The sequence below is a fragment of the Apus apus genome, chromosome 13 (assembly GCF_020740795.1).
Source record: "Apus apus isolate bApuApu2 chromosome 13, bApuApu2.pri.cur, whole genome shotgun sequence".
Taxonomy (NCBI): domain Eukaryota; kingdom Metazoa; phylum Chordata; class Aves; order Apodiformes; family Apodidae; genus Apus; species Apus apus.
This window is the reverse complement of record NC_067294.1, coordinates 18,914,005-18,929,776: the sequence shown is the minus strand read 5'-3', so window position 1 is coordinate 18,929,776 and position 15,772 is coordinate 18,914,005. Positions and strand designations below refer to the sequence as shown.

Below are 15,772 nucleotides of genomic sequence, written 5' to 3'. Positions count from 1 at the left end.
CAGCCCATTCATCCAGCCTGACCAGGCTCCTCTGCAGAACCTTCCTATCCTCAGGAAGATCAACACTCCTGCCCACCAGTTTTTTTTACCCAGCAAAGCATACACCCATGAAGGCCATGAGCAGACAGTTTCTCCAGGAGAATGCCATGGGAAACAGTACCAAAGGCTTTACTGAATTCTAAGCTAGACAACATCCACAGCCTCTCCCTCATCCACCAAGAGGGTCACTGTGTCATAGAAGGAGATCAGGTTGGTCAAGCAGGACCTGGCATTCACAAACCCATGTTGACTGGGCCTGATCGACTTGTCCTGCATGCACTATGTGATAGCACTTGAGTATCTGTTCCATAACCTTCCTCAGCACTGAGGTCAGGCTGACAGGCCTGGAGCTCCCCAGCTCTTCATTTTCTCCCATCTTGTAGATGGGCTCACATGTGCCAGCCTCCAGTGAACTGAGACCTCCTCAGTTAGCCCATACTGCTGATAGACAATGCAAAGTGGCTTGGTGAGCACTTCTGCAGCTCCCTCAGTACCCATGGGTAGATTCCATCCAGCCCAATGGACTTGCATGCGTCTAAGGGGTATAGCAGGTCACTAAGCAATTTCTCCTTGGATTATATGGGCACCATTCTGCTCCCCATCCCTATCTTCCAGCTTGGGGGGCTGGTTCTAGTTGGGCTTTGGCCTTCCTAATTTTCTCCCTGCGTAGCTTCATGACATCTTTGTAGTTCCCTTGAGTGGCGTGCTCTTTGTCCCAAAGGTCATACACTCTCCTTTTTTACCTGAGTTCCAACCAAAGCTCAAAGCCCTGAAGATTTCCTTCTCAAAGAGCATCCAGCTTTCCTGGACTCCTTTGCCCTTCAGGACTGCCTCCCAAGGAGCTCTGTTAACGAATCTCTGAAAGAAGCCCAAGTCTTGCCACCAGACATCCTAGGTGGCAGTTCCACAGACACCCTCCTTACTTCACTGAGATTAGAGAACTCTATCTTTTCATGGTCACCATGCCCAAGACAGCCACCAACCATCACAGCACCTTCAAGTCCTTCCCTGTTGACAAACAGCAGGTCCAGCAGGGCACCTTCCCTAGTTGGCTCTCTCACCAGCTGTGTCAAGGAGTTATCTTCCACACATTCCAGGAACCTCCCAGACTTTTTCTTCTCTTCTGTATTGCATTTCTAGCAGGCATCTGGAAAGTTGAAATCCCCCATGAAAACAAGGGTTAGCAATTGTGAGACTTCTCTCAGCAGCCTACAGAATGTGTCATCTGCCTCTTCATCCTGGCTGGGTGGTCTGTAACAGACTCACCATGGTATCTGCCTTGTTGGCCTTCCCACTGCTTCTCATGCACCAACACTCAACCTGATTGTCACCACTGTTAAGTGCTAGGCAATCAACACTCCCTAACATCCAGGGCCACCCCGCCACCTCTCCCGCTTGCCTGTCCCTTCTGAAGAGTTTGTAGCCATCAAGTACAGCATACAGCTGTGTCAGTCATCCCACCATGTTTCCATGATGGCAACTCAGTCTTAGTTTTCCAGCTGCACAGTGACTTCCAGCTCCTCCTGCTTGCTGCCCATGCTGCCTGCTTTGGTGTAGCTGCCCTACAGTTGGGCTATTGATCTCACCACCTTTCTGAGGGGAGGAGCCCTAATTGCTACCTGGTCATTCTGAGGTGCTGCTGTGGTTTCTAACCCATCAATAACCCTTGTGTCTTTGCTGTTGCATGGCTCTCCATCTACTACCTCCACTGAGACAGAAGACCAAAGGACCTTGCTAGCACACTGTCCCACAAACACTGGCATGCCCCCCCCCCCAATCCCCTTCCCCCTTCAAATCTAGTTTATGAGCTGTTGTCCACAGTGTTTCCCTTGGTGCTGCGGTTCCCTGGCAGAGCTGGGCACAGCTCTGCAACAGACTCTTTGTCTGCAACTCTGTGGTCCTTAGGCAACATGCAGAGGATTAGGATGGGAAACAGGAAGAGCATGGTTGCCCTCAGTGACTTGTTCCTCTGCTGCTCTGTGCCTGCCTTTCCTCCCTGTGTGTTTAAAGACCCCTGAGATCTCTAACTAGAAGGTGTGACCTTTTCTTTGGTGATCAAGTTTTCATCTGATTCCACTGGCCTTCCTGCAGTAGGAGATCTCTTTGAAAATAAGGAAGTGGATGTTGTAAAAGGACAGGAGCAGTTAATAGCAAGTTAGGTCTTCAGATTTTCTATCCATCATTTTCCCTCTTGTTTTATATACTTACTGGCAAAAATTCTGGTGCCATCAGGCAAAGCAGTCAGGTTTGGTGTTTTTTTTTTTCACTGGGTATTTGTTGGAGGGAGGGGAACAATTCTGATTCCTCCTCTCTGAACTGCATGTTCCATATGTAATTAGTAACAGGCTGGGGCAAGCCTGGCTTGCATGAAGAGGAACTTCTCTTTCAGGTGAAAGAAAGTATTGGCTGGAATTTTATCTTCAGCTCTATTTAAATAAAATACATTTGATGGAGAACCCATAGAAATTACCCAGGGAGAACTGCAGGCAGTAGTTGCAGCACAGTTGGGTGATGGCTCTCCCTCTGAGCTGCCAAAGGAATCTTGTTTTCTGCTGAGTGTGTCTGAGATCTGGCTGAGGCTGCTGGTTCCCAGGAATTGAAGGTTCGGTTTTGACTCCCTGATTGTCCTGGCAAATGGTCAAATGCCAGTTGTGGAGAAAGCCAAAGGTGTTTCTGTTTGCAGAGGTGTAGAGAACCTACCCTAGTTCAGGCTGTGCTCAGGGCTTGGCCCTGAGACGCATAGATGTTCAGCTGGAGTCAGGGGGGGTTCCAGGAGCCTGGTAGTCTCCTAGCTGTGGCTGTCCTTACAGCCTCTTCTCTTTGTGTACTCTTTTACCAAGGGAGATTGCTGGAGTGATGAAGTAGGCATATCATTAGATTGGAGAGGGTTGGCAGTTCAGTTTGGGACAGGCTGACCATATGACATCTCTTGGGAGTAGTGTCCTACTTTCAGTATCACCAGGAATCCCTATTGTTAGCCTGAAAATGGAGCCAAGGGATACCCTCCTCTCCTGTTGCTGTACAGTAGTCCCTCAGGCAATGCCAGTTGGGGCACATTCATTGCTGGGGTCTTCCTTGTAGAGCTCCCTGCTGTAGATTATTCTCCACCCACAATGAATGGGGCTGTGGTCTTCCCTGTACAGCTCACTGCTCTGGAATGAAGGCAAAAAATAATAATAATGCCAAAGCAGCAGGGGAAAGAGAGTGCCAATAAAGATAAATGATTTCCTAATTAAGCCTGGAGACAAGGAGGGGCAAAGAGAACTGTTGAAGCCTTGTGGGAGCCAGAGTGAACCCAAGCAGGCTATACCACCACTCTGGCAGGGGTCTTCAGGCTGACATTTTTAAACAAAGGAAAAAGCTCATTTGACAATGGATCTTGCAAGAGCAATTCCAGATGCCTTGAAGCTAAGAGTCTTCTCAAGCACCGGTGTTGTTATAATCACCAGGGGAGCTTCTGCCTTGCTAACTCTCACGATGTCATTATAAGTCCCTGATACTTGGGATTTGGTTTTAGCTGCTGAAGGCACTTTATTGGAGGGGGGTGTGAAGGACAGCATCTCCTTTGTTTGTCTGTTTGTTGTTTTAAAGGAGATGATGGACATCATCTTGGCCAATGCACCTGGGACTAAACCAGGGAATTTGAGAATTGAAAGGAGAAGCAGTTGGGTCTTGAGCTAAAACAATCCACAAGTTGGGGCTCCTAAGAGATTCAGGGAATAAGCATTTAATTTAACTTGACGGAGTTACAGTGCCTAACAAGTTACTCAGATGCTGGGTGCTTCAGCTGATGGTGTGTGCCAACTTAGAGGTGGAAGGAGCTCTATGTGCCTGAAATTTTCTGTGATTTCTCCAGTGATCTTGGGTGTTTAAAAAGAAAATATATTAAAAAATTCTCTGCCCACAGACCTTGGCTCACTGCAGTTGCCCTCACTGATTAAGTTGAAGCACTCATTGAGGCACAAGCTGAAATCCCATTCACCAGTTTAAGTTAAAATGCTTTGCCCTGGGGGAGGAGGGATGGGGTTAGGGCTGAGGCTGCCAGCATTTCATCTGGGACAGCACGCTATATACCAACAGGCATGAATTTGCCAGGTCCCCCTTATCCTTCCCGGCCAGGCATTAGTGAGGATCTGTGACATGTATGAGTTGCATAAAAATGACCTAGGAAGAAAAAAAATGAGATGGCTTCAAACTCAGAAAGGACTCCCAAAACTGAATCTCTTGCACAACCTGGTGAACCACCATTGTGATATGTTGTGCAGAGGTTTTGGAGGGGTATTTCTGTGTCCATTTGAGGGTGCCATCCCTTTCCCATGAGCTCTATTCCAACAAGTTATTTTTCATTATCTCAGTATTTGCAGCCTGGCTCTGCTCATCTCCACTCCTGTGCTCTGCAAAAAGCTCCCCTCAGACAGCTGCTGTTAACGTGGCACCTCCCTCTCCCCCTCCCCTGATTCTTTAACACTAATTGGCTTTGCTTAAAAAGGCCCTCTTAAGCCTTCTTGCTTCCATTCTGGCAACCTCTGAAGTTCTGGTCCTGCCTCTGATTTGCCCAGTGTATCAGCCTCCAGCTCATCTCCTACGCTTCCAAACTAACATTTCTGCCTTCTCCTCAGCAGCACTGACCCTCTCTTTCCCTCGCTGCTGCAGAACCACCCTGTGGTTTGGTTGCTGAGATAGTTACACCTCTGCACAGTGTCCTCGCTGTGCACCTATGGGGTGTCTCATCTCCATTTGGAGGTGACCCACAATTAGGGGCAGGGAGTTATCTGTTGCACATTTGCTTCTGGGAGGTCCCTGGCTCATGGGAGGCTGCTAACATGCTCCCGTGACCATATCAGTGATCAGAAAAGAAGCAGCTCTGAGCTGGCCTCAGAGTACTGCTCCAGCATCTACATTCTCTCAAAGAAATCAAAATCCTGGCATCAGGGTTGCAGGAAACATTTGTGAGATGGATCAATTACCTTGAAATCCAGGACAAGTAGTACAAGGGACCCTGCACTGACATCAGGTCTGCACAGCAGCCTGAACCCAAACCTCATCTTTTTCTCATTTATTGATTTTCCACCCTGGCAGCTGCCACAGACCTGCCTGGCACAAGGAGCAGCAGCACCTGGGGGTTGCCTCTCAACAGAGCACCCACACAGTCTGCTTCAGGGGCTGATGTGTGGTGGCATCACTGCCTCTGTTGGGGGACATCCCTGGCGATTCAGCGATGTGGCCCCAGGCTGAACCTGGGGATGGAGGGGGATTGCACAAGTGACCCTGCTCTTTGGAGTGTACTGATCGATCTTTTCCCCGTTTGTTGATGCTGCGCAATGCAGGGGGGACTCCAGCTCTCCCTCCAAGACCAGTGTCAGTGTCAGCGCTGCAGAGTGAGGACAGGTCGAGTCTTCCTTTTAAAATCAACCTGCCCCAAGCCTGGGCACAGAGAGACAACAGCACTGATCTGCTTCTCAGGTTAGAACAGCACTTTGATGTTGGGGGACACAGGTAGGAGAGAGCAGGCAGAGGGGGTCAGGGGATGGGCACCCACAAGGACATTAGCTGTCTCTCATGCCTGCTTCTCCCACAGTCCCAGCAGGTCAAACAATGTGCAGGGCAGATGATGGTGTGAGGGGAGGAGGCAGAAGGACTTTTGCCCACAGCAAAAGAGATGGTGGCCAAGCTGAGAAGTCCAAACCTTCCTGTCCTCACCCCTCTCATTTTATTGCTTTGCTTCAGGGCATTTCCCCCCCTTCCCTTCTCATTTGCTGTTTCTGTAGCTAATCCTGAGCCAGCCAGACCATGCCGTAGGGTGCAGAGCAGCCAGTACAGGGCTGCTTCTTTTTCCCAAGCACTGCAAGGCCCAGCTCTGTTGTGCTGCTTTATAATGGGAGGGCAGGGAAGAGTGTTGGGTGGTTTTTCCCTGGCTGTGCAGGGCAGAGGATGCTCCTGGCTGCCACTTCTGCCCTGTCAGACAGAGGTGCTTTGCCACAGCCATCCCCACTCTGCTTTGCATTCCAGTCATCTCCTCTACCTGATTTTGTTCCACTGTGTGCTGGGGAAGATGAATATTACTCTCTGAGGCCAGGTTGCTGAGAGCTGCTACTCTGGCCAGCAGGGCTGCCCGAGGTTTGGTGGCAGCTGGACAACACATCTCAACTGTAATACTGGATATTCTGAATCTTCTTGCCAATCATTAACCTGCTCCCCCGCAGCAAATGTACCACAGTGCAGAGTGCCAGGGCAGCACAGAGGCACCAGTTAAATCTCTGGCAGGAGTGTGAGCAGGACACGCTACAGTGACTGCTGGCCTTGCTGGTCCCTGCAGTGTTGATGAGCTTCCCACCAGCGTCCCTCCGTGCAGATGGGGAGAGGTGGAGTTAATAGGTAACCACAGCAATGTATTCAGCGTGTCCTTTGCCAGGGTCATGTTTGGGAATTTCCTATTCCTAGGATCTCAGGTATGTTTACTATGTGCACTGTTCTTCATTGACAATTTAGGGGCTGCATATGGTATAGTCTTCAGATTCTCTTCATCAGCTAATTCCTTGACTTCTTTATTTCTTATGCACTAGCTACCCTATTTTTAGAAAACTAATAAAATATTACAACAGTAGTAATCCCAGAGCTATTTTTGTCCTGAACGCTGCAGAAGTGGCTGAGCTCACACAGGGCACACTGAGCCCTCAGTGAGACGTAGGTGTCTTGAAGTCAGCTTGTGGGAGCTGCTCTCCTGCTCACATGCTCTGAAGTGAATGGCTTTGTGAGGAGATGACCTGAGAAGACGGTACCATTTCCACTTGGCAGTAGGGAAGAGGAACAAAATTATTCAAGCTTGACCAAAGTGCTGGTGGGAACATGACTCCTGTCATGAAAAGTTCCTCCTTGGCTGAGATGAAGTGCCTGTTTCTTTTCCTGTGACTGTATTGGAGGCCTCAGGGCCCAAGCTCACATTTCGATGTCTAACTTTGAGATGTCTAAATTACAGCAGATTAGGCCACCCTTTCCAGCCAGAATTTGCCAGGATCTTTGTGTAGGTTCCGGCCAAGGGCTGGTCTCTCTGTTTCCCATTGTAGTCTGGAGATTGGCACTGCAGAGGGGGATTTACTCATCACTCCAAACTACCCTCTGGGGGACTCTTTTCTCTTGGCCAGGAAGGTATTTTGGGGGATATTCTTCTGGCCAAGCTGAAGGTCTCCTGGTGAATCCTATCCCCCAGAGCTTGCAGACAACATATTCCCCATGGCTTATTCCTCCACTGGCACTGCAGGAGATAATTAGTGCGTGGCTAAGTCATATGTGCTGAGGGTCAGGAAAGACAATGAGGCAGATTTTCCCTGGGAGTAAAGAAATGTCAACAGAGTTGCACTGCAGCGAGATGATGGGCTCTGTCAGTGACCCTGGCCCTTTCACTGAGCAAACAGCCTGGGGGAGCACCTTATTCCAGAAGAATGGCATCATCTGGCAGCCAGGCACCCTGGTGCACACCCAGCAGAGCTTTCCCAGGGGCTGTGTCCCCAGGAGACACACACTGCCCAGAAGGGCAGCAGGGCGCCTGGTACAGAACTCCTGTGCGTGGCAGAGTTCCTGGGGATTTCTGTAAAAACACCCCTCGGTCCTCAACTGCATAAAGTACCTGCCCTTGGGGGCCACAGAAGGAAGAAGATGAACTTGAAAAACATTTCCTAGGTAGTTTTGAGATATTTCAGTAGCACTTGGAGATAATAAAATAGAACAGAGACAGACTGGTCATCTTTGTCTTTGCCACACTTGATCAGGTAAGGTCTGGGCTCTTTTACGGGCTCTTTTACATCCTTCAGTTCAGTTCTTCCGCTGCAGAGGGATTGCCCATGTGAATTAAAAGCTGCTTGACTAATGCTGTGAAACAAAGCATCTCTCTGGCTGCTTTGGTGATTCCTGGAACAGGGAAATTCTCTTTATTGTTGCTGTGCTTCACATTAAAACAGATCCTTGTCTGTATCCTTCATCTCTGTCCTTCAAGTCCATTACCTGACATTATACAGCACAGTGTGGAGACACAGACTAGCTACACCACTAGTCTGGGGTATGAAAAGAAAGAAAAAGTTCTTGATTTTTCAAAAGGATCTGTAAATCCAGGAGAGTTTCAACAAAATGTGATGGAAGATAAAAATAAGCTCTTTTTACAGTACAACAGTATTTAAACAAAATGCTCCCCTTTGGTTTCACCTTGATGCTGATATGCCATAAATGCCAACATTGTTTTTTATCCTGCTCACATTCCTCTCCAGTTCCAGGTAGAAGACCAAATGTCTCTCCTCCTAAAACTGGAGATGAATCTGTCAAATATGTCCTCTTTCATTAGCCTTTTGTGTCACTAATAACTTCCTAGATGTGGCACTTCAGGACGTGGCTTTGTTGGTATTGTTGGTTGGACTTGATGATCTTAGAGGTCTTTTCCAACCTTAATGGTTCTATGATTCTATTTGTATATGATTCTAATTTGTATATTTGGGACTTAAGCCTCTTTATCTGTAAAAGATCACATACATAGGTGATATTCTAATGCTGTAGTGGATTTTTCCAGTTACTGCACATGGTAGAACCTGCAGTGCATATGAGATTGTGGTGCAGCCAATTATAATAGAATCATAGAATCATTAAGGTTGGAAGGGACCTTAAAGATCACCAAGCTCCAACCCCCCTGCCATGAGCAGGGAACCAGTAGACCAGGTTGCACAAAACCTCATCTAACCTGGTCTTAAAAACCTCTGGGGATGGGGCATCAACAACCTCCCTGGGCAACCCATTCCAGTTCCTCACCACCCTTAGAGTGAAGAATTTCTTCCTAATATCTAACCTAAATCTCCCCTCTCTCAGTTTAAAACCATTACCCCTTGTCCTGTCACTATCTTCTCTGATGAAAAGCCCCTCCCCAGCTTTCCTGTAGGCCCCCTTCAAGTGCTGGAAAGTGCTATAAGGTCTCCTTGGAGCCTTCTCTTCTTTAGGCTGAACAGCCCAAATTGTCTTAGCCTTTCTTTATAGCAGAAGTGCTCCAGGCCTTTGATCATCTTGGTGGCCCTTCTCTGGACCCTCTCCAACAGGTCTATATCTTTCTTGTGCAGAGGGCACCAGAGCTGTACACAGTATTCCAAGGGGGGGTCTCACCAGAGCAGAGTAGAGGGGCAGAATCACCTCCCTGGCCCTGCTGGACACACTTCTTTTGATGCAGCCCAGGATGCAGTTGCGCTCCAGCGCTCACCGGTGGCTCATGTGGAGCTTCTCATCTCCTCCCACCCCCAAATCCTTCTCCTCAGGGCTGCTCTCCAGCCATTCTCCCCCCAGCCTGTATTTGTGCCTGGGGTTGTGCTGACCCAGGTGCAGGACCCTGCACTTGGCCTTGTTGAACTTCATGAGGTTGGCACTGGCCCACCTCTCCAGCCTGTCAAGGTCCCTGTGGATGGCATCTCGTCCCTCTAGGGTGTCAACCACAGCACACAACAGACATTATCAGAATGTCTGTTCTCTGCCAGCTGAAGGCAGCGTGTTGGCTGATGCTTTCAGCTCTGGGTTAGCAGAGAGCCTCAGCATGCTGATGTGTGAGGGGCTGTTTCCTACAGGACCTGGAGTGAGACCCTGCTTTCAACACATAAAATCATAGAATCATAGAATATGCTGAGTTGGAAGGGACCCATCAGGATCTTCGAGTCCAACTCCTGTCCCTGTATAGGGCACCCCAAGAATCACACCATGGGCCTGAGAGCATCATCCAAAGGCTTCTTGAACTCAGGCAGGCTTGGTGCTGCCACCACTGCCCTGGGGAGCTTGTTCCAGTGCTCAACCACCCTCTGGGTGAAAAACCTTATCCTGATAACCCACCTAAGCCTCCCCTGATTCAGCTTGCTGCCATTCCCTCAGTCCTGTCCCTCAGTGAAAAGGTCAGGACCTGCCCCATCTCTTCCCCTCGTGAGGAACCATAGACTGCACTGAGGTGATCCCTCAGCCTCCTCTTCTTCAAGCTGAATAATCCAAGTGACCTCAGCTGCTCTTCATAAATCATCCCATCCAGACCCTTCACCATCCTTGTGGCTCTCCTTTGGACACTATCCTTGATGTCCTTTTTATATCATGATGCCCAAACCTGCAGGCAGTGCTCAAGATGAGGCCACACCAGAGCAGAGCAAAGCGGGACAATCACCTCCCTTGACCGGCTGGCAACGCTCTGCTTGATGCACCCCAGGACAGGGCTGGTCCTCCTGGCTGCCAGGGCACACTGCTGGCTCATCTGCAGTTGCCATCAACCAGGACCCCCAGGTCCCTCTCCACCCGATGCTCTCCAGCCACTTGTTCCCCACTCTGTACTGACCACCAGGGCTGCCCCATCCCAGGTGCAGAATCCGGCACTTGCCCTTGTTAAACTTCATGTGGTTGGTGACTGCCCATCTCTCCAACCTGTTGAGGTCTCTCTGCAGGGCCTGCCTGCCCTCAAGGGAGTCAACAGCTCCTCCCAGTTTAGTATCATCAGCAAACTTGCTTAGAATTACTGCCTCCAAGTCATTGATGAAGATATTGAAGAGGACTGGGCCTGGGATGGAGCCCTGTGGGACCCCACTAGAGACCAGTCACCAGCCTGATGTTCCCCCAGTCACTGTCACTACCAGTTGCTCACCCATTGTATAGCACAGTTGTCCAGCTGGATGATGGGCATTTTGTCCAGGAGGATACTGGGAGACAAGGCTGTCACAGGGGTGGTTTTTAAAGCAAATGGTGTGTTCTGTCAGCAGGGGTGGAGGTGGCTGAGGGAAAGTAATGGCTATGCTGTGCTGGGGGAGTTGCCTGTGGTAGTACCAGAAGCCTTCCTCACCTCTTTGCCAACTGGCTCTACAGCAGCTTCTGTGGAGGGGTGCAGAATGTGGTCCTGGGCTGGGCACGGCAGCCCAGTAAAGCCAACCCCCTCACCAGGTGCCCACTGCTCCTCCCAGGCAAGATGCAGAACCCAATAGTCACCAGGCAGCAACAGGCTCTGGAGGCCCTCGCATGCTTTGCTGTCTCTGAGTCTTGCTTGACACTCAAGGCATCACTGTGCCCAGGACTGTTGCTCTAAGTGAGCTGAGGGAATTCAGGGAGGTGTGCAGCACTGGGATTCAGGGCAGCTCCGCACTCCTCTGAACCAGCCTGCTTGTTTAGGCACCCATGTTGGAACATGTTTGACCCAAACCCCTGGCTTTGCATAGTGGATTGGAGGAGACCTGGGGCTAGAAGGATCCAAGAGATCTTTGCACACTGTCAACATTCATTTTAAAACTGCTCTGCATGGGGCCTAAACTCATGCAATTGAACACTTACAGTATCCTGCAAAACAGGGCAGTGCCTGTATCCTGGGAGCTGTACCAAGTTGTCTCCAAGTGCTTTTAATTTACTAATATAACTAGTGAGATGTTCATGCTGTGTCCTTGTGCTGTGCCTCCCAGTAGAAGAGCATTTCAGGGTGTTAAAAAGATGCCAGTGTGCTCCTGGGAAGGACTTCCTATGGACAATGATTTGCACAGCCCAAAGGAAAGTCCTTCTCATATGACACATGTAACACTGCAAATATGTCCAAGGCTAGTGAATAGTTTCCACATAAAAGGAATTTTGTTTGCCTTCAGCTACACAGGCCACTGAGACCTCTTTCTAAAGCTGGCACTGTTTCCTAGTCTCTAAATACAGTGACTATATAACACAGACCTGAGAGAAGAGTTTGGGGTAGAAAGCAGAAACATTCCCACGAGAAGAGTTCACAGGGTGTTTTTTGATAAGGCAGCTAAAATGGAAGGAAATGTAAGACTCCCCAGTATAGGAGTTCCACTGTGGTCTCATGACTGGTGTTCAGTCTGTGTTGAAGGCTTCTATAAAACTCTGGTAAACTGGGCCACAAAAGGCTTTGCCTGAGTCAGAGAGACATCCCAGAGACTGAGATCATTCATAGCCACTGGGTAAGGTGATGCTTGTCCTCAGTGAAGTGCCTCAAACCTGCTCCCTCTGCCATGGAGCACAGGTTGTTAGGTGACATGGCCAATTATCATGTCAATCACCTCCTGCTCTTTCTAGGCACTGCTGGCTGATAACAGGATTGTGTGCTGTTCAGCCCTACAGGGCAGGGTGAGGGAGGGGATTCTCTAGTCCCCTCTCATGACACCCCCATGTAGGGCTGGGTCCAGCTCCGGAGCCCCCAGCACAAGAAGGACATGGAGCTGTTGGAGTGAGTCCAGAGGAGGCCACAGAGATCATCCAAGGGCTGGAACAGCTCTGCTCTGCTCTGGAGACAGGCTGGGAGAGTTGGGGTGTTCAGCCTGGAGAAGAGAAGGCTCCAGGGAGACCTTAGAGCACCTTCCAGTGCCTGAAGGGGCTCCAGGAAAGCTGGGGAGGGACATTTTACAGGGGCATGGAGTGACAGGATGAGGGGGAATGGTTTCAAGCTGGAAAAGGGTAGATTTAGAGAGATATTAAGAAGAAATTCTTCCCTGTGAGGGTGGTGAGACAGTGACCCAGGCTTTCCAGAAAACCTGTGGCTGTCTCATTCCTGGAAGTGTCCAAGGCCAGACTGGATGGGGCTTGGAGCAACCTGGTCTGGTTGGAGATGTCCGTGCCCGTGGCAGGGGGTGGAACAAGATAATCTTTAAGGGCCCTTTCAATCCAGACTGGCCCGTGATTCTGTGCTTCTATGTTTGTAGTGTATATTTTTGGGGGAGACAAAAAGCTTGCCCTGTGTGTTGGCCTGGATGAAGCTACAAGCTAGCTGTCTGGGTCAAACCACAGGGTTTCTGATCTGCAGGCTGGAAAGGAATGAGTCCCCTGACCTCATGGGTGTCTGTGTTTGAGTGTGTGGCACTGCTGAACACAGCTGGGGAAGCACTAAACTGCTCAGCCTCCTTGCTGAGGACTGCAGATTATGCATCTCATCTCCACATCTCTGTCTCACAGGCAGATTCCCCAGCCCATCCATAAAGTGGCTATTCTCCAGTGCAAAAAGTCTGTGTTCTGGAATGCTGGGACTTATGGGTTCAACCCCTCACAAAACCTCCTGTGTGAATGAGACCAAACCATGGTGACAGGCAGTGGGTTCAGAGGGAGAAGTTCATTTAGGACATCATGATGGCTGCAATTCCCAGGAAGGGTCTTCACTGAATCCTGACCAAGCCTGAGTAGTGCATATTCAACTTGTGAGGTCAGTCTGCCCATCCTCTCCAGAAAGGGTGATGTACTGGGCAGTGTACGGGGCCAGGCATGGTTATCAACTCATGAGGATGGTTAGCAACCGAGTAAGAAATGTCTGCTGTACTTTTCAACAGAAAGATTTCCAGACTGCAGTTCAACAAGGTGAAGCTGGAAGATGCTGGCGAGTACAGCTGCGAAGCCGAGAACGTGTTAGGGAAAGACACCGCAAAAGGCAGCCTGAATGTGAAAAGTGGTAAGTGAAGAAGCTAGCAACTGTCTTGAGCTGTCTGCCATTCAAGCAGAAAGTGGGAGGTTCTGCACATCATCTATCTTATATTTTGTTTCATGCTTTTAGGATATCAAGTAAAAAAATCTTGGGAGATAAAAAAAATGGGGCTTAGGTAAATGTTTATCTTTGTTATCTGTCACAGACGATGTGGTTAATTTCCATTTAAAATAAACTTACAGTCTATATATTTTTTAAAAAGGGCTAAGAAGGAAAGAAAGCTGGTGGGCTTGATGTTTTCTTTTTTTAAAGAATTTCTGAGAAGCAAAACTCACCAGAAGACAAGTAATTAAATCATAGCTTTGTGATGAGTGAAGTGGCTTCTGGTTTTCATCCTAGAATGTGTGCTCCATCTCTTATAGCTCAGCAGATGGAGTCTGAGGTTAGGTGGTTTTATTATTATCTTGGTCATAATTATTATATTGCTTAACATGATGGTTTGGATTCACCCTCCAGCTCAGAAAGTCCCTTCAGTGGTTGCCAGAAGCCAGGAGGGTGTGAGCAGGGGAGGGATGACTCTCTACCAGCTCTGTTTCCTATGCTCTTCCTCTGCCACTCACAATGGGCCACCACGGGAGCCTGGGCTTTGCTCTGCAGCCCTCTGCTGTGATCCAGTCTCTCTGTTGTGCTCTTATTAGCAATAGTCTAATGTGAAGGAAGGTAGCTTTCTTCTCCTGCTTACTGGCATTATTTTTCTCTATTAACCTCCTCCTCAGCAGTGTTTGCAGTCCTGAATCTTTTATTCTGTGGAGCTGTAATGTCACATAATGTCCCCCTCAGTTAAAACCTGAGTCTGGAGAAAGGCTATCCATGCTGGGCCAGCCATGGGTGCCTAACTGAGGCATTGCAACTGCTTTTGTTTAGACTCCTGCTCTGGCTGTCCCATTGCAAAGTAAACTGCATCTGTTTTGATTGGAATCTGTGTGTGTAGCCCCCTTCATGCCCAGCATGCCCAGGCAGCTTAGACCTGCCCTCAGCACCCTGGCTGCCTCCTCCCTGCACCCTGCCCAGGCCCCTGCAAAACCCTTTCACAAGAGTGTGACTGAGCAGCTCCCCTGCAAGGCTCTGAACCCTTGTGCAAGGCTCTGACCCCTCGTGCTCCTCATGGCACCAGGAAAACGCACATCAGGCCCCTGCAATTTGGAAGTGCCACAAAAGGCTTTGCCTGAGTCAGAGAGACATCCCAGAGACTGAGATCATTCATAGCCACTGGGTAATGTGATGCACAGGCACAGGTCATGGGAGCACCTCTTGGGGTTTACTCTTCCTGGCAGGAGGGCCTGCTGTCTGGTTGCTCTCACTCAGGCCACAAAGGGCGTGAGGACACCAGATTTGCCCAGAAATGTATTGAGACCTGAAAAGCAACCACACATAGAACCAAATCTCTGTCCTGTGCCTTTTCCTAATGGGAGCTGCAGGCTGCAAGGTGCTGTGGATGGCCTGTCCTACCCTGCTATGGCCCATGGCTGCTGTGGCCAATGTCCTGCCCTGCTGTGGCAGTGCCTCCCTTAATCCAGTTTCTGATGTTGGAAATCGACCTCTGGCTCACTGCTGGTGAGCCCTGCACACCCTGCTTGTGGTATGTGCAGGTCACCAGGTGGGACAGCAGTTGGGTGCTAGTTGTTGTCCCTTGCAAAGGTAAACAAGATGATCCCAGTAGGCTTTTACAGCTCTGTCACCCCCTTTGCACTCCTTCTTCATTTCCTCCCAGAGCTACCCAGAGCTGAGCATCCTTCATCTGTGCCCAGACACATGCTGTGCTGGAATCTCCCTTTCCTTACTGCTGGACCTTCTTGGGACCTCGACAGCTTTCCTCACTTCTGCAAGCTCCTTCTTTTGTAACATCTTTCAGTAGAAAACTCCCCAGGGCTTCTGCTTGTGTCCAGATCCACATGTGTGCCATTTTCTGTCCCTGCCTGCCTTCTTCTGCATACTCCTTAGTACTGACCCTACTGTGGCCAAGCCTCAACACAGAGCTCTGGGAAATTCTAGCAGTTTATAAGAATGAAATAGAGCAGACTTGTGAGCTGGCCTCCTCTTGGAGCCTTCCCCTCTGTTCCAGAAGCTCACTCCAGCTATTGCTGTTCCTGTATCTTCTGGTGCTTTACATTCTGCTTCTCTACTGCTGCCCTGTCCCTGGGAGCCTTCTGCAATTGTCTGTCCCGGGCAGGCTGGCTGGGACTGATGCTCTGGGACTGTCTGACCTGACACTTTGCAGTATTGTTGGAGGGCCTGTAATGTTGCTGTGACACAGGCAGGGGAATCCAGGACTGGGAAAAGGTC

The 15,772-nt window shown here is 49.5% G+C and overlaps 1 protein-coding gene across 2 annotated transcripts in view; it reads left to right on the top strand.

Moving 5' to 3' along the window:
* NRG2 (neuregulin 2) overlaps window positions 1–15,772 on the top strand; it is a 175,583-nt gene that overhangs the window by 111,350 nt on the left and 48,461 nt on the right. For both annotated transcript variants that reach the window (XM_051630890.1, XM_051630889.1), the window contains exon 3: window positions 13,338–13,456. In XM_051630890.1, the coding sequence (XP_051486850.1) occupies window positions 13,338–13,456 (119 nt within the window). The remainder of the gene's footprint in view (window positions 1–13,337; window positions 13,457–15,772) is intronic.